The 12,375-nt window shown below is 39.6% G+C and overlaps 1 protein-coding gene across 1 annotated transcript; it reads left to right on the forward strand.

Moving 5' to 3' along the window:
* Nucleotides 1-10,916: 10,916 nt before the first annotated feature.
* Nucleotides 10,917-12,239, forward strand: LOC147908793 (uncharacterized). Its single transcript, XM_087408757.1, has one exon. The coding sequence runs from the start codon at nucleotides 10,917-10,919 to the stop codon at nucleotides 12,237-12,239; it is 1,323 nt and encodes a 440-aa protein (XP_087264883.1).
* The last annotated feature ends 136 nt before the right edge of the window (nucleotides 12,240-12,375 follow it).

Raw genomic sequence — 12,375 nt, forward strand, 5'->3', positions numbered from 1 at the left:
TATCGGCTTCTGTAGTCAACACGTCATACAATATGTGCTGCATGTAAGAGTTTCAGATCTTGTACGTTCATAAAAAATAGCTAGCGAATTGCGGAAAACTTAAACGAACAATCCTATGCTTTTAGAAACAAAGTAGGAGTTTTAGTATAAGAGAAAAGAGTATCCGAAAATTTCGTTTGTATATTACGAGTGAAATTGACGTGAAGCCATGAAAGTATTGAAGACCAAGCAGTATTTTAGTTCCGCGATAGCGGCGCTGTCATGAAAAGTACGTCGCTGAAATAAAACCATAGAAATGATCGGAATTATCGACTTACTCAGGCCCATATCAATAAATGTTCTTATGTGCCTTGGTCAAAGTTTTTTCTTTTGAAAGGAAAAATAATAATAACATAAATATGATATTAATTATTTCAATTTTGTTGAAATAATTTTTTCCTAAACAAGAAACATACCATATTATTTACATATGAATGCAAATGAAGATAATTATTTTAATTGCACTGTTCTATCTTTTACATACATTTTATTTAGTACATTATTGATATATATGTATAAAATAACACACATTTATATATATATATATATACGTATATGTACGTATATATATTGTGTATATATATATATATATATATATATATATATATATATATAATAGACATTATATGTATATATATAAACGCACATGCGTGTGCGTATGTATGCGTATGCGTACGTACGTGCGCGCGCGCGCATGTGTGTGTGTGTGTGTGTGTGTGTGTGTGTGTGTGTGTGTATGTGTGTGTGTACATATATACATGTCTAAACTTTTATTTACTGAATTATTTATACATACATATATCATGGCTCAGAACGCGATGTGTGTTTCGATTGAACTTCGATTCTGCTCGGATGTCGAAACAACAAGACGTATCAATAAAATTTTCAAATACTCATTGCTCTTATATTAAAGCTCATAACTCGTTTCTGCAAGCATAGTATTATTCTTTGTTTTCTGTAAATCGCTAGCTTCTTTTAAACGTGCAAGGTCTGAAATTATTGTATATAGCACATTTTTTATTCGACTCGGATGTCGAAATGTTGTTAGTAAGAAGCGCCATTCCTTTTATCGCGCACAAGCGAAGTAAGAGGACGCTATTTAATTACAGAAATGGATTGAATCGTTGTATAAACCAGTAATATATAATATTATCGATTAGAAACGCTATAACAATAATATATTTTTGTATATATAGAAATATATATCAGGATCATTGTTTAGAAAAGGAATCATGCGTCCTTACTGCATCAGCAATGATGCCAAACCAGAATCGATAGAAATCATATTCTTGAATTGCAGAACGAATTATTGAAAGAGAAGTACAACAGTGTGAGACAGAGAAAAAACAAAAAAGGATAGAAATTCCGATTGTAATCGGCTCCGCACGAAAGAGCTGGGCTCGTCGAACGAAACAGCGAATCTATCCTTCAGAGTGTCTCTCTCTCTCTCTCTCGCTCTCAGCAACCGAAAATGTTTTCTGTGAAATTTCGGCCGCTCAACATATATAATTAAGAGGAGAAGGAACATTATAGATAACATATAAGTGTTACGTCCTACAGACGCCACGATTTTTTTTTCTTCGGCTCCACGTTGCGACTATCGTTGACGTCTGCGAGATCCGAGCGGCGCCTTCTGATAACGGTCTGACAGAATTGAAAAGCGGGACCGGACAGGCTCAGCGAAAACTCGTAAATGCCAATCAACCCGGAAAGAATAACAACCTTAATATAGGCCCGAAAAGAGACAAGATTGCAAAAGACATTATAAATGCACCGAAGTCACGCAATAGTAAAAATCTAGGCTTTGTCATCCGAGACTGACTAACAATTTCATCTTAGAAAACAGGCGCCACGTCGCACTTAAAAAAATCGTAAACGCATAGAATAACTTCCAACAGGAGTGTTATCTGAAACCAGACTCGCAACTGACAATGGTAGCCCTATTTGTGCATGGTAACCATCCGTTTATTTAGCCGTATTTTCCGCGAAAATAACAGAATTCGTCATCCGTCTTGGAGCAATCTTGGCTCTTTAAGGAAAACCGTAAATCACTTTCTTTTCTTCTCGAAACTACTTTAACGATGTACTCTAGATCAACAACGTTATAAAAAATTTACATCATAAAAATCGTAAATCTCGCGTGACATTACAACTAACTTTTGCATCCTAGACAAAGGGCACAATGCCCTTTTTCCGGATAAATAGAGGTCCCGCGGAAGCGCAGAGTGTCAGTAAAAAGATCAAGCTAACTCGGTTCGCGTCAGTTCACGTGCAGTCTACGAGTTGACCTATTATCGCGGGGAGTGCGGGAACTCCTTACTAAAACTCGAGCTAATTACGCCAGTTCGTGGTTCCATACGAGTGCGAAGTTCTGGACAAATCGGCACCGAATCATTGGGCGTACGCCACTGCGACTGCCCTTCTGACGCTTTCCGCAAACGACGGATCTCCTTCCACGAGTCACCCACCAGAACTTACTCGATATCTTGGGCAACTAACAGTAAGTCCTTCCAGTCGATCCCCTCATTTCCCCTCATGGGAACACATATATATGTGAATACTTATATATACACTTGCGTCCGTTCCAAGAATATACATGCACGTCATTTTAACCCTTCGGTTTATAGTGCGTATCATTCGAAAACGCGAAGAACTCTCTATGCTGGAGGAGTAGGCGGAACCATTCCCTTGGGCCACTCACAATCGCGCCGCTTCAACCGACCGACGAGCAATTTAGCGAGATCTCTTACTCACCAACATTACAGACACAACCTTTAGATCTCACCTCTCCTCCTGTCGACCCCGCCATCCGAGAAATCCTCAGTTATTCCCCTCCTCCTCTCGAGGAACGATTCCCTCCTCATCCTCCTCTCGAGGAACAATTCCCTCCCCTTCCTCCTTTCGAGGCACGATTTCCTGCCTCTCCTCCTCATGAAGAAGAATTCCCACTCCCTCTTTCTCCTTCAGATCAACTCCCGCCCCTCCCATTTAATTATAATAAATTCCGAGCCGATCGACTGGGATCGGATGTTCCGGTTCTTTACGTCCCCCTCCGACGAAGGGGACAGATTAGTCACCGTGTATATCTTCGGAAATCCCGCACCTTATACCGTCCTTTATAAGCACCTCATCCCGATGCTCCTACAACACTTTCCTCGCCGCCCATACTCGCCTTTCTCCCCTACACACACACACACACACACACACACACACACACACACACACACACACACACCATACATCCATAAAATGTATATACATATTTTTTTATAAAGAGAAGTTTTATAATGTATAAAATTCTTTTGTTTCATTATTTTTCATTTTATTAATAAATGTAATCTAAAGTATTCCCCTGTCTTTTATTAAAATCACCTGTCGCATTCACTTCCCTCGAATATCTGAAATCGCACGAGGTCCAGTCTCGAGTCAAAGGGATTAAGTTCCTTGACCCAAATAGTAGGACCGACGTTCGCTCTGTCCAGCGGAACACGTGTCATAGCGTCCCTTCGGACGTTGACCCACATTCCAGGACTAAAAAGGTGCGTACGACTCACAAATGTTCGCATCCGCGCGTGAGATGCCTGTGAGATTGATTCTAACCGTCCTTCCATATCCTCTCCATTCTCCCTCATTGTCTCCTTGACCAAATTTTCAAGGGTTTGGACGTAACATAAGTTTTAATAAATTATGCTAATCCTATATCCCTCCAATTTATGTATAATAGCAAAAATAATTTCAAAACACGATAATTTACGAGATATTGATATTTCCATGATTTTCCATGAGCGTTATATACCACGTTCATAGAAATGATTTGCATGACCTCGGCATGGTCTTGCGCGTAAGGTGCGAGATCTGAATGTTAGAGATCCCATGATAAATTCCTTTTTTCTTTTTTCATAATTTTTTTTTTAAATAAGTGACATTATTATTAGGTGTTGGAATTAATTCATAGCGTTTTACAAGTGATGGGAAGTACTTTCATTAATGTATTTTTTAATGCTCATGTGAAATAAATAACATTCTTTCATTAAAAACGCTACGAATTAATTCCAACACCTAATAATAAACACATATTACAGGCTAAATCTATTTTTATTTAATTATTGAAATTATATGTGTATTTCTAAAAGTTTTAAACCGACAATTGTAGCAAAAAATAATTCGACGTAGTATGCATCGAATAGATAGAAAACCATTTTTATATGTAAAGATATATGTGAGATCTGCTTATCTTTAGAAAAAAATCCGAAAAGAAATCATGTTTCTGTAATAATGTTACGTTTGTCGATTAGTACTTTCTGTGAAATGTTTTTTTTATAACTATCATCCGAATGTATGAAAATTTTGATAATCAATCAAATCGCAAAAATGCGATGATTAATATAATTATAAGGATGATGTCAATATAATTTTATAATTAACAAATCAAAAAGCCTTTATATGTGCCTTTATATGCAATATACAAATAATTTTTTATTTATCTATTGAAGTGATTCGGTATTCTTCCTATAGTTATTGGAGTACAGTGTTAAATTTTGGGCCGACTTTTGAAGCGTCGCCTTCTTTCCCCCGCCGCCGCCGCTCAATGCTCGATGGCTAAGCCGCACCGGATCGCGCGCGGATGTGTATCTCAGGAGCGTTGCACCAAGAAATATGCTGCGACCGTACCTTCCAGTAAATTATCAACCATATATTTTCTTTAGTCTTTTGTGATGTCTTCTTTGTTCAACATGCCTTCTTTATCCACATGTTGAATAAAGAAGACATCGCGGAATTATTGGAGTTAAGTCATCATTTCAGTTTAAAATTACGCATCTCGTTCTGTATCGACTCTTATTAGCCTTAAATTGATATTATCAGTATTCTATATTAAAAGATATTATATTTTGTGGCACATAAGCGTGGTCAGTAGCTCTTTGAAAGAAATGTATCATAAAAATAATAAAGTAATATTTTAAAAGTATATTATATTCAGTAAAATATATTTACATATTAATATGATGTTCAATCACTATTATTATAAGAAAATAACAATTATGTAGGAAGGAAAATATTTTCATAATAATTTCATGCTAAAACGTTGTCATGTTATCATGATAATTTTCATGCTGGAAGATATGATAGCAGCATGTTTCTTATACTATGACGCTCCTGAGATGCACGTCCGCGATCCAGCGGTTTAGTCGTCGATCGTTGAGCGGTTGTAAAGGAAAAATAGGCAGCACTTCAGAAATTGGCTCGAAATGTGTAACTAGTTCTGAGTACACTGAAGTACACATATAATTTCTATAATTTTATAAAAATATATTTGGAGTAATATGTTCATTAATAACATTATTTATTTAAAAGAAAATTATGAAAAAAAGGAAAAAGCAGGATCGAACATAGGATCCTCAACATTTTGATCTCGCACTTAATGCCCGAGATCACGCCGAGTTCTTGCGGATCGCCTCTATGAACATAGTACATAAAATATACGGAAAATCATAAACTATATCTAATTTTTATTAAATTATATTAACCCTTTACTCTACGATTTAAGTTACGATGGCGCGTGCCATAATTAACAGTCTGAAACGTGTTGTTTATGTTTGATCCTATTTCTTTACCACGAGTCTCACAGGATATTGTAAGTGAAAGAGTTAATCATATACCTTTCTCATTAATGTATAATGGCAAAAATGATTTCAAAACGTGATAGTTGACGAAATATACAATAGTTTACTACTTCGCGTTCGTCGAGGTGATCCGCACGACCATACCTTCCAGCAAATTATCATGAAAATATTTTCCTTCCTACATAATATTGTATTTTCTTAATAATGGTGATTGAACATCATATTAATAACTAAATGCATTTTACTGAATGTAATGTACTTTTAAAATATTATTTTATTATTTTTATGATACATTCAGTTTCAAAGAGCTACTGATCACGTTTTTGTGCAGAATGTAATATAGAATTTTATTTTATCGCATCATATATCTGGTCATCTATTTGTATTTTTTTTTTGTGGAATAAACCTGGAGAATGGACTTAAATGACATATTAATAATAGAATTTCAAAGATAATAGACAGTTTTTACAATAATATGGATTTAGATTTACGATAAATGCCTTTTCTTAATTAGTTGCTAAGGAGAAGATAATGTGACCATGATATCGATTATGTATCTTTTTTCTTAGAGTGAAAAATTAAAATTTTTTTGTATGTATATGTATATATCAATATGCACACATATATTGTTTTGCGTGACGCTGTATGTATAGAAAACAACGACGTTATACGAATCAATCAGCTGTAACCCATATGACCCGCGTTCACAGTATCGTTGCCGCGCAACAGTACTATCAATTCAGTGTAGTAGTGTTTTACACACAACCATATGTGTGTGTGTGTGTGTGTGTGTGTGTGTGTGTGTGTGTGTGTGTATAGATAGTGTTTTGTGTCTACAAAATAGGAAAAATATAGTGCAGAAAATTGATTGCCTTTGGTAAGAGAAGGTTATGGGTGTTTTCTAACAAGCGACTCACTCAGTACAATACAGTAATTATCTCATCCTTGTATTGGCGAACAAGATTGTAATGATGCACCATATCACACTGTGTCTCTTGTTGGAAGGCACTCTATAAGGCCAAAATTGGTTATTGTGATGTGTGTTTCTTGTTGGAAGACACCCTATAAAGCCAGGGGAAAGGTTAGCATCTTTATGTCATTCCTGAAAATATCACTTTTATTTATCATACAAATGATATGGTTAAATGTTATAACAATAAATTGTGGTTTGCCTAATTATGATCCAATGTCAGAGGCGTTCATCGTGGGCTGACTATTTTTAATTTACTGCCAGAGGCGTTAATTGTGAACTGGCTAGCTATAACAAAATGTCATAGCCGTAAATTGTGCTTTGGCTAGTTATAGACAAATGTCAGAAGCGTTCATAATGGGCTGACTATTTTTAATTTGGCAGAGGCATTCAATTATCAAATTTGATGACATACAATTACGGAACCAATTTATAGAATTTTGCGTCTGCAATTAAAAAAATGTGAATAGATACATTGCCATGATGGAATCAAAAGCTGATTGCTTGACATGACCGAAACAAAGAAACTAATAAAGAAAAAAAAAACTGAATATCAGTAAACAGTTTCTTTGAAACCTTACAACTTTTGTCTGTAGCGTTTTTTCTAAAAACGTTATGTAATGGCCTTATAGCACAAGGATGGCCATAATTGAATCATAGGACGTGAATCATAGTCATACGTCAACGCATTATATTTTGGCGTATTATGTATACCGATACAAGTACAATTCACATTCCTTTATGATTATAGTCACCTTTATGTTTAGCTCCTAAATCCGGGATCTTTTTGGACACCCTATATAATATATATGTTATACATATACAGGGTGTCTCAGAGCACCCGTACCACCCATTTAAAAGGTAGGGATGTGTTTATACAAAAAAATGGTTCAGACAAAATTTGCAGGATTTCGGGAGATCTATCTGATGGTGACCTTGAATTTGACCTTGAGGTCGATCTTGGGCATAACTCAAGGTCAAAGTACCGTTTTACAAATGTAAACCCTTATTCATGACATCACAAATGAAAATAGCGGAAAATTTTACGTCCGAATACGTTATCAAGCCTAGGTCAAAATTACCCTTAGAGGTCATGTGGAGATCAAGTTACTTTTAGAGCAGCCCGTACCAACCTTCTAAAAGATATGGATGTGTTTGTACAAAAAATAGTTCAAACAATACTAGGTATTTACATAGCTATGATGCATCCATCTGCTGGTGAATTTGAATTCTACCTTTAGATTCATTTGTAGTCGTGTACATCGATTTTTAAAGATTCCTAATTATCAAGATCTTGAACAGTCGATGCCGCCTGTGTCAGCGTTACCCAAGATGTACCACGTGGAGGTCACAAGGTCGGACTTACACCTCGTCGGGGTGCTTTTTTAAGGTGGTTCCCCTTGCCGTCACCTTTGTTCGTACGCATGTGTTCAGTCTAGATTTTCGAAGTGTCCTCCACGTGCATGTATGCAGGCTGTTATTCTTCGTTGAAAAATCATCCGTCACCCGACGAATTTCGACAGGATCTAGAGACTGAATGGCTTCTCGAATTCTGTTCTTCATGTCTTTTGAAGTCGTAGGTCGTTCGCGGTATACGAGGTCTTTTATTCTTCCCTACAAATAAAAATCCAAAATTGTAAGATCCGGTGATCGTGGTGGCCAGTTATGTGGACCATATTTACCTATCCATTGGCCGCGAAATATGCGGTTCAGTTGTTGACGAGCAATGACAGACGTGTGGGCTGGACATCCATCCTGTTGAAACCACATATTTAGACGTAGTTGAAGTGGAATATCTTCAAGTAAACGTGGGAGTTCGTTTTCGAGTAAATCGACTAAACTGAATTAAACTACACTAAACTAAACTAAACTGAACTGAACTGACGGGTGCTCTAAAAGTAACTTGACCTCCACATGACCTCTAAGGGTAATTTTGACCTAGGCTTGATAACGTATTCGGACGTAAAATTTTCCGCTATTTTCATTTGTGATGTCATGAATAAGGGTTTACATTTGTAAAACGATACTTTGACCTTGAGTTATGCCCAAGATCGACCTCAAGGTCAAATTCAAGGTCACCATCAGATAGATCTCCCGAAATCCTGCAAATTTTGTCTGAACCATTTTTTTGTACAAACACATCCCTACCTTTTAAAAGGGTAGTACGGGTGCTCTGAGACACCCGGAATATAATACATTACACAATCAATAGTCATATGCATAATTTTCGTACGATGCTGTACGTTTATGAAATGTATATAAGTATATCATATTCAAAGTGTTTTAGCAAATGTATACACTTATAGGTCAATGTGTACGTTGACTAACAGCAAGTTACAATAAGTATATTTTTACTAAATCAACATTCTGACTGTGACTTAGATATATCTTCGGATGCAACCATGTATTTGTAATACATGTATACACATGTATATATGTAATGTAATAGCACTTTTTTCTGTATACCTAATGCCATTTTAACTTAGGATGTATTGTCAGTACGTAAATACATTGTACACTGTTTTTGAGATCGGTAATTCAAAAAAAAGAGTAAGAGCTCCTTCGATCGACCGACAGTAATTGTTATTGAACGCACGCACAAGGCGAGCTCGTGATTTCATCTCGAGCCTGACATTAAGCCTCGTCAAAGTCAGGGATTCATCGTTCTTTAGTCTTTTCAAAACAATTCGGTACACGCAAACAGGCACCGGCAATGGACAATCGAAAGTTCTAGAACAATTCAATTCGCGCACGCGAGCGCCGCGCTCCGACGAATACGTCACGCGCTGTCACCAATCCCGCGTACGGATTTTCTGTCGCGCATGACTGTTACGTTGAACGTCGTTAGAAAAGAATCGAAAGCGCCAATCAATTTTGTACAACCAATGCTACGTAATAATTACGATTGTGCCAAAATTTCATTGGATTTCTCCCAAGAAGAAAGCAATAAATGCTTCGATCTCGCCGTTCCTCCCGGGCAGATTGCTTAGATCGTTTACACCGCTTAGACCGTTTACACCGCTTAGAGTTCTTAGACTTCTTAGAGTTCTTACTTCTAAAAGTTCTTAGAGTTCTTAGAGTCATAGTCTCGCTACTATATCGCTTCGTAAAACCGCTGTGCTAACCGCTTAGTGAAAACCGATATAAAACGAATCTTTTCGAGAAGTGCCGAGAAAATCGCCGAGATTTTCCATCACCGCGATTCCAACTACAATTTGGAAAAGGTGACCGCATTTGATATTCTGTTAATCTAATATTTAATTAATTATATTTTCTGACTTTGTAACTGAGCATATTAAAGAAAATTCTTTTGTTAAATTACAAAGAAACGGAGTTCTCTTTACTGTCGTGTGTCATATCAACCGTGTGCCGTTCTCTCACTCGAATCTTTCCGCGCGGTGCATTCTCGCACATTTTCTGGTCCTTCGAGCCGGATTTGAACCAGCGAGAAATATTGTTAGACAAACGCCGCATCACTTTAAAAATTTCACGCCAGCGCTCTCGCTCTGATTCGCTCTCGCACATTTTCTGGTCCTTCGAGCCGAATACTCGCCGGCATCCGCAGTGTCGAGGGCATCGCGTTCAGTGCACGTATTATCAAGAAAAGCAGAGAGAGAAGAATTCGCAAGTGAAATCATGAGTGACGAAATAGCCGCCTTGCTGACTGCCCAGAGTGACCTCCACGGTCGCATGGCCAGGTCAGTGACCAATTTAAGGAAAATGGGGATAGCCAACATCACCCTCCGCGCTGTCGAAATCCGCTCGACGCTTCTTGACCAGATGTGGGTGGAATTCGAAAAGCAACACAAGCTTATTAGAGCACTTTACAAGGAAGCCTTCAATCAGAGTGAGTACAACATGTCTCAATTTGCCGATTCCACCGAAAACACGTGCGTGCAGCAGCAAAGTCTGCTGGACGATTACCGGACAAAGCTCAAAGCTGAGAAATCAAGTACAGCTCCTCCAAGTGAATCGGGAACCGATTGTTCTACCAAGTCGGCACTGCCGCGCTTAAAAATCCGATCGTTTTCGGGCGCGTTTGAAGACTGGCCATCGTTTCGGGATATTCTTCTTTCTTGTCTGTCGTTGGCAACAATCCGTCTATCTCAAACGTAGAGAGATTTCACCATTTAAAGCATTGCCTGGAAGGCCGCGGAAGCGTTGATACGCCCGCTGGCCGTAACCGGAGACAACTATTCGCGCGCGTGGGCGCTGCCCTGCAAGCATTATGAGAACAAACGGGAGTTGTCGCGCTCCAATTTTGCACGTTCACCTCAGTGCAGAAAATGAAAAACGATACCGCCGAGGAACTTAGCCGCATCTACAACGCCGCAATCAATGTCGTGAACGGCCAAGGAAGTATTGAGAGACCAATTGACTCACATGGATTCGACCTTTTGAATCACCTAGTCATCGAGCTTTTCGACCCGAAAACGCGTCTCGAGTGGGAATCGCACATGAGCAATTCCACGGACTTGCCAAACCACGACACGTTGCTGGACTTCATCACAAGGAGAACGCTAACTCTCAAAGCCGCCAAATCAAAATCGCTCAAGGTCTCCGACAACCCGTCGCGATCTGCCAAGTCGCATTACGTCAAGAAATACACCGAATCTTCACAATGCGTCCTATGCAAGGGTAAGCACCACGTGATGGTGTGTGAAGAATTCAAGAAAAAATCCGCGGTCGACCGCAAGGCCGTCGCCGAAACTCACAAGCTGTGCTTCAACTGCCTCGGCTCTCATACATTTGCGAAGTGCCATTCGACGAGGACGTGTGCCACGTGCAAGTCTCGTCACCACTCAATGTTACACGACGCGTACGCTTCACCGAAACCTCAAGAGGTCAGCTCACTGTCGGCAATGCGCCGCGACAACAACCACATGGCTATTTTGCTCGCAACTGCGCGAGTTTCCATCGCTGATCGTCACGGCAATCAGCATACCGCACGCGTGCTCATCGACCAAGGTTCGGAAATTTCTCTGATTTCCGAGGCTCTGGTCCAGCGCTTACGCCTGCCACGTTCTCGATCCGCAATCGAAGTCATCGGCATCAGCGGCAAAAGCTCCGGGCCCAGCAGGGGAAAGGTGACGCTCAAGGTGACCTCGTTAACCACAGGGACCGACTTCACAGTCGGAGCCTTCATTCTGCCACATCTTTCGCTTTACCAAGGCTCTCACGCAAGGATCAGAATGGAGTGGCCACATCTAAAGGGGCTCCAATTGGCTGATCCAGACTACGTAGCAAACGACTCTATTGAGCTACTGTTTGGAGCGGAAGTATGCTCGATCATTCTCCAGGATGGTCTTCGCAAAGGAGGCCCCCAAGCGCCTATCGCTCAAAAGACACTGCTCGGCTGGATCTTATCGGGAGGTTGCGATCAAGTAACCAACTCAGCACAGCGCCACTCGCTTCAGTGCACCGCAGATCATGAGCTAGCCGACCTTGTGCACCTCTTCTGGGAGCAGGAACGAGAGGTGCCTGCTCCCGTCGCACTCACGCCAAAAGAGCAGCAATGCGAAGACATTTTCGCGCTGCAGCACCAACGCACTGCCGAAGGACGATACGTAGCGACTATCTTTTGCATCTCCGCCGACGACGCTGGTTGAGACGCGAAGATCTGCTGAACGACTCTTAATCGCCATGGAGCGACGCTGTGAGAGAGACGTACGATTCGGCGATCTCTACCGCGCCTTCCTGAAGGAATACGAGGATCAAGGTCACATGGGAATTTTGGCGCAAGAA

Source organism: Acromyrmex echinatior, chromosome 8, assembly GCF_024713525.1.
Source record: "Acromyrmex echinatior isolate Ae372 chromosome 8, ASM2471352v2, whole genome shotgun sequence".
NCBI lineage: Eukaryota > Metazoa > Arthropoda > Insecta > Hymenoptera > Formicidae > Acromyrmex > Acromyrmex echinatior.

Coding starts and splice junctions, on each gene's coding strand:
- LOC147908793 (XM_087408757.1), top strand. CDS start 10,917: ATGAAAAACGATACCGCCGAGGAACTTAGCCGCATCTACAACGCCGCA.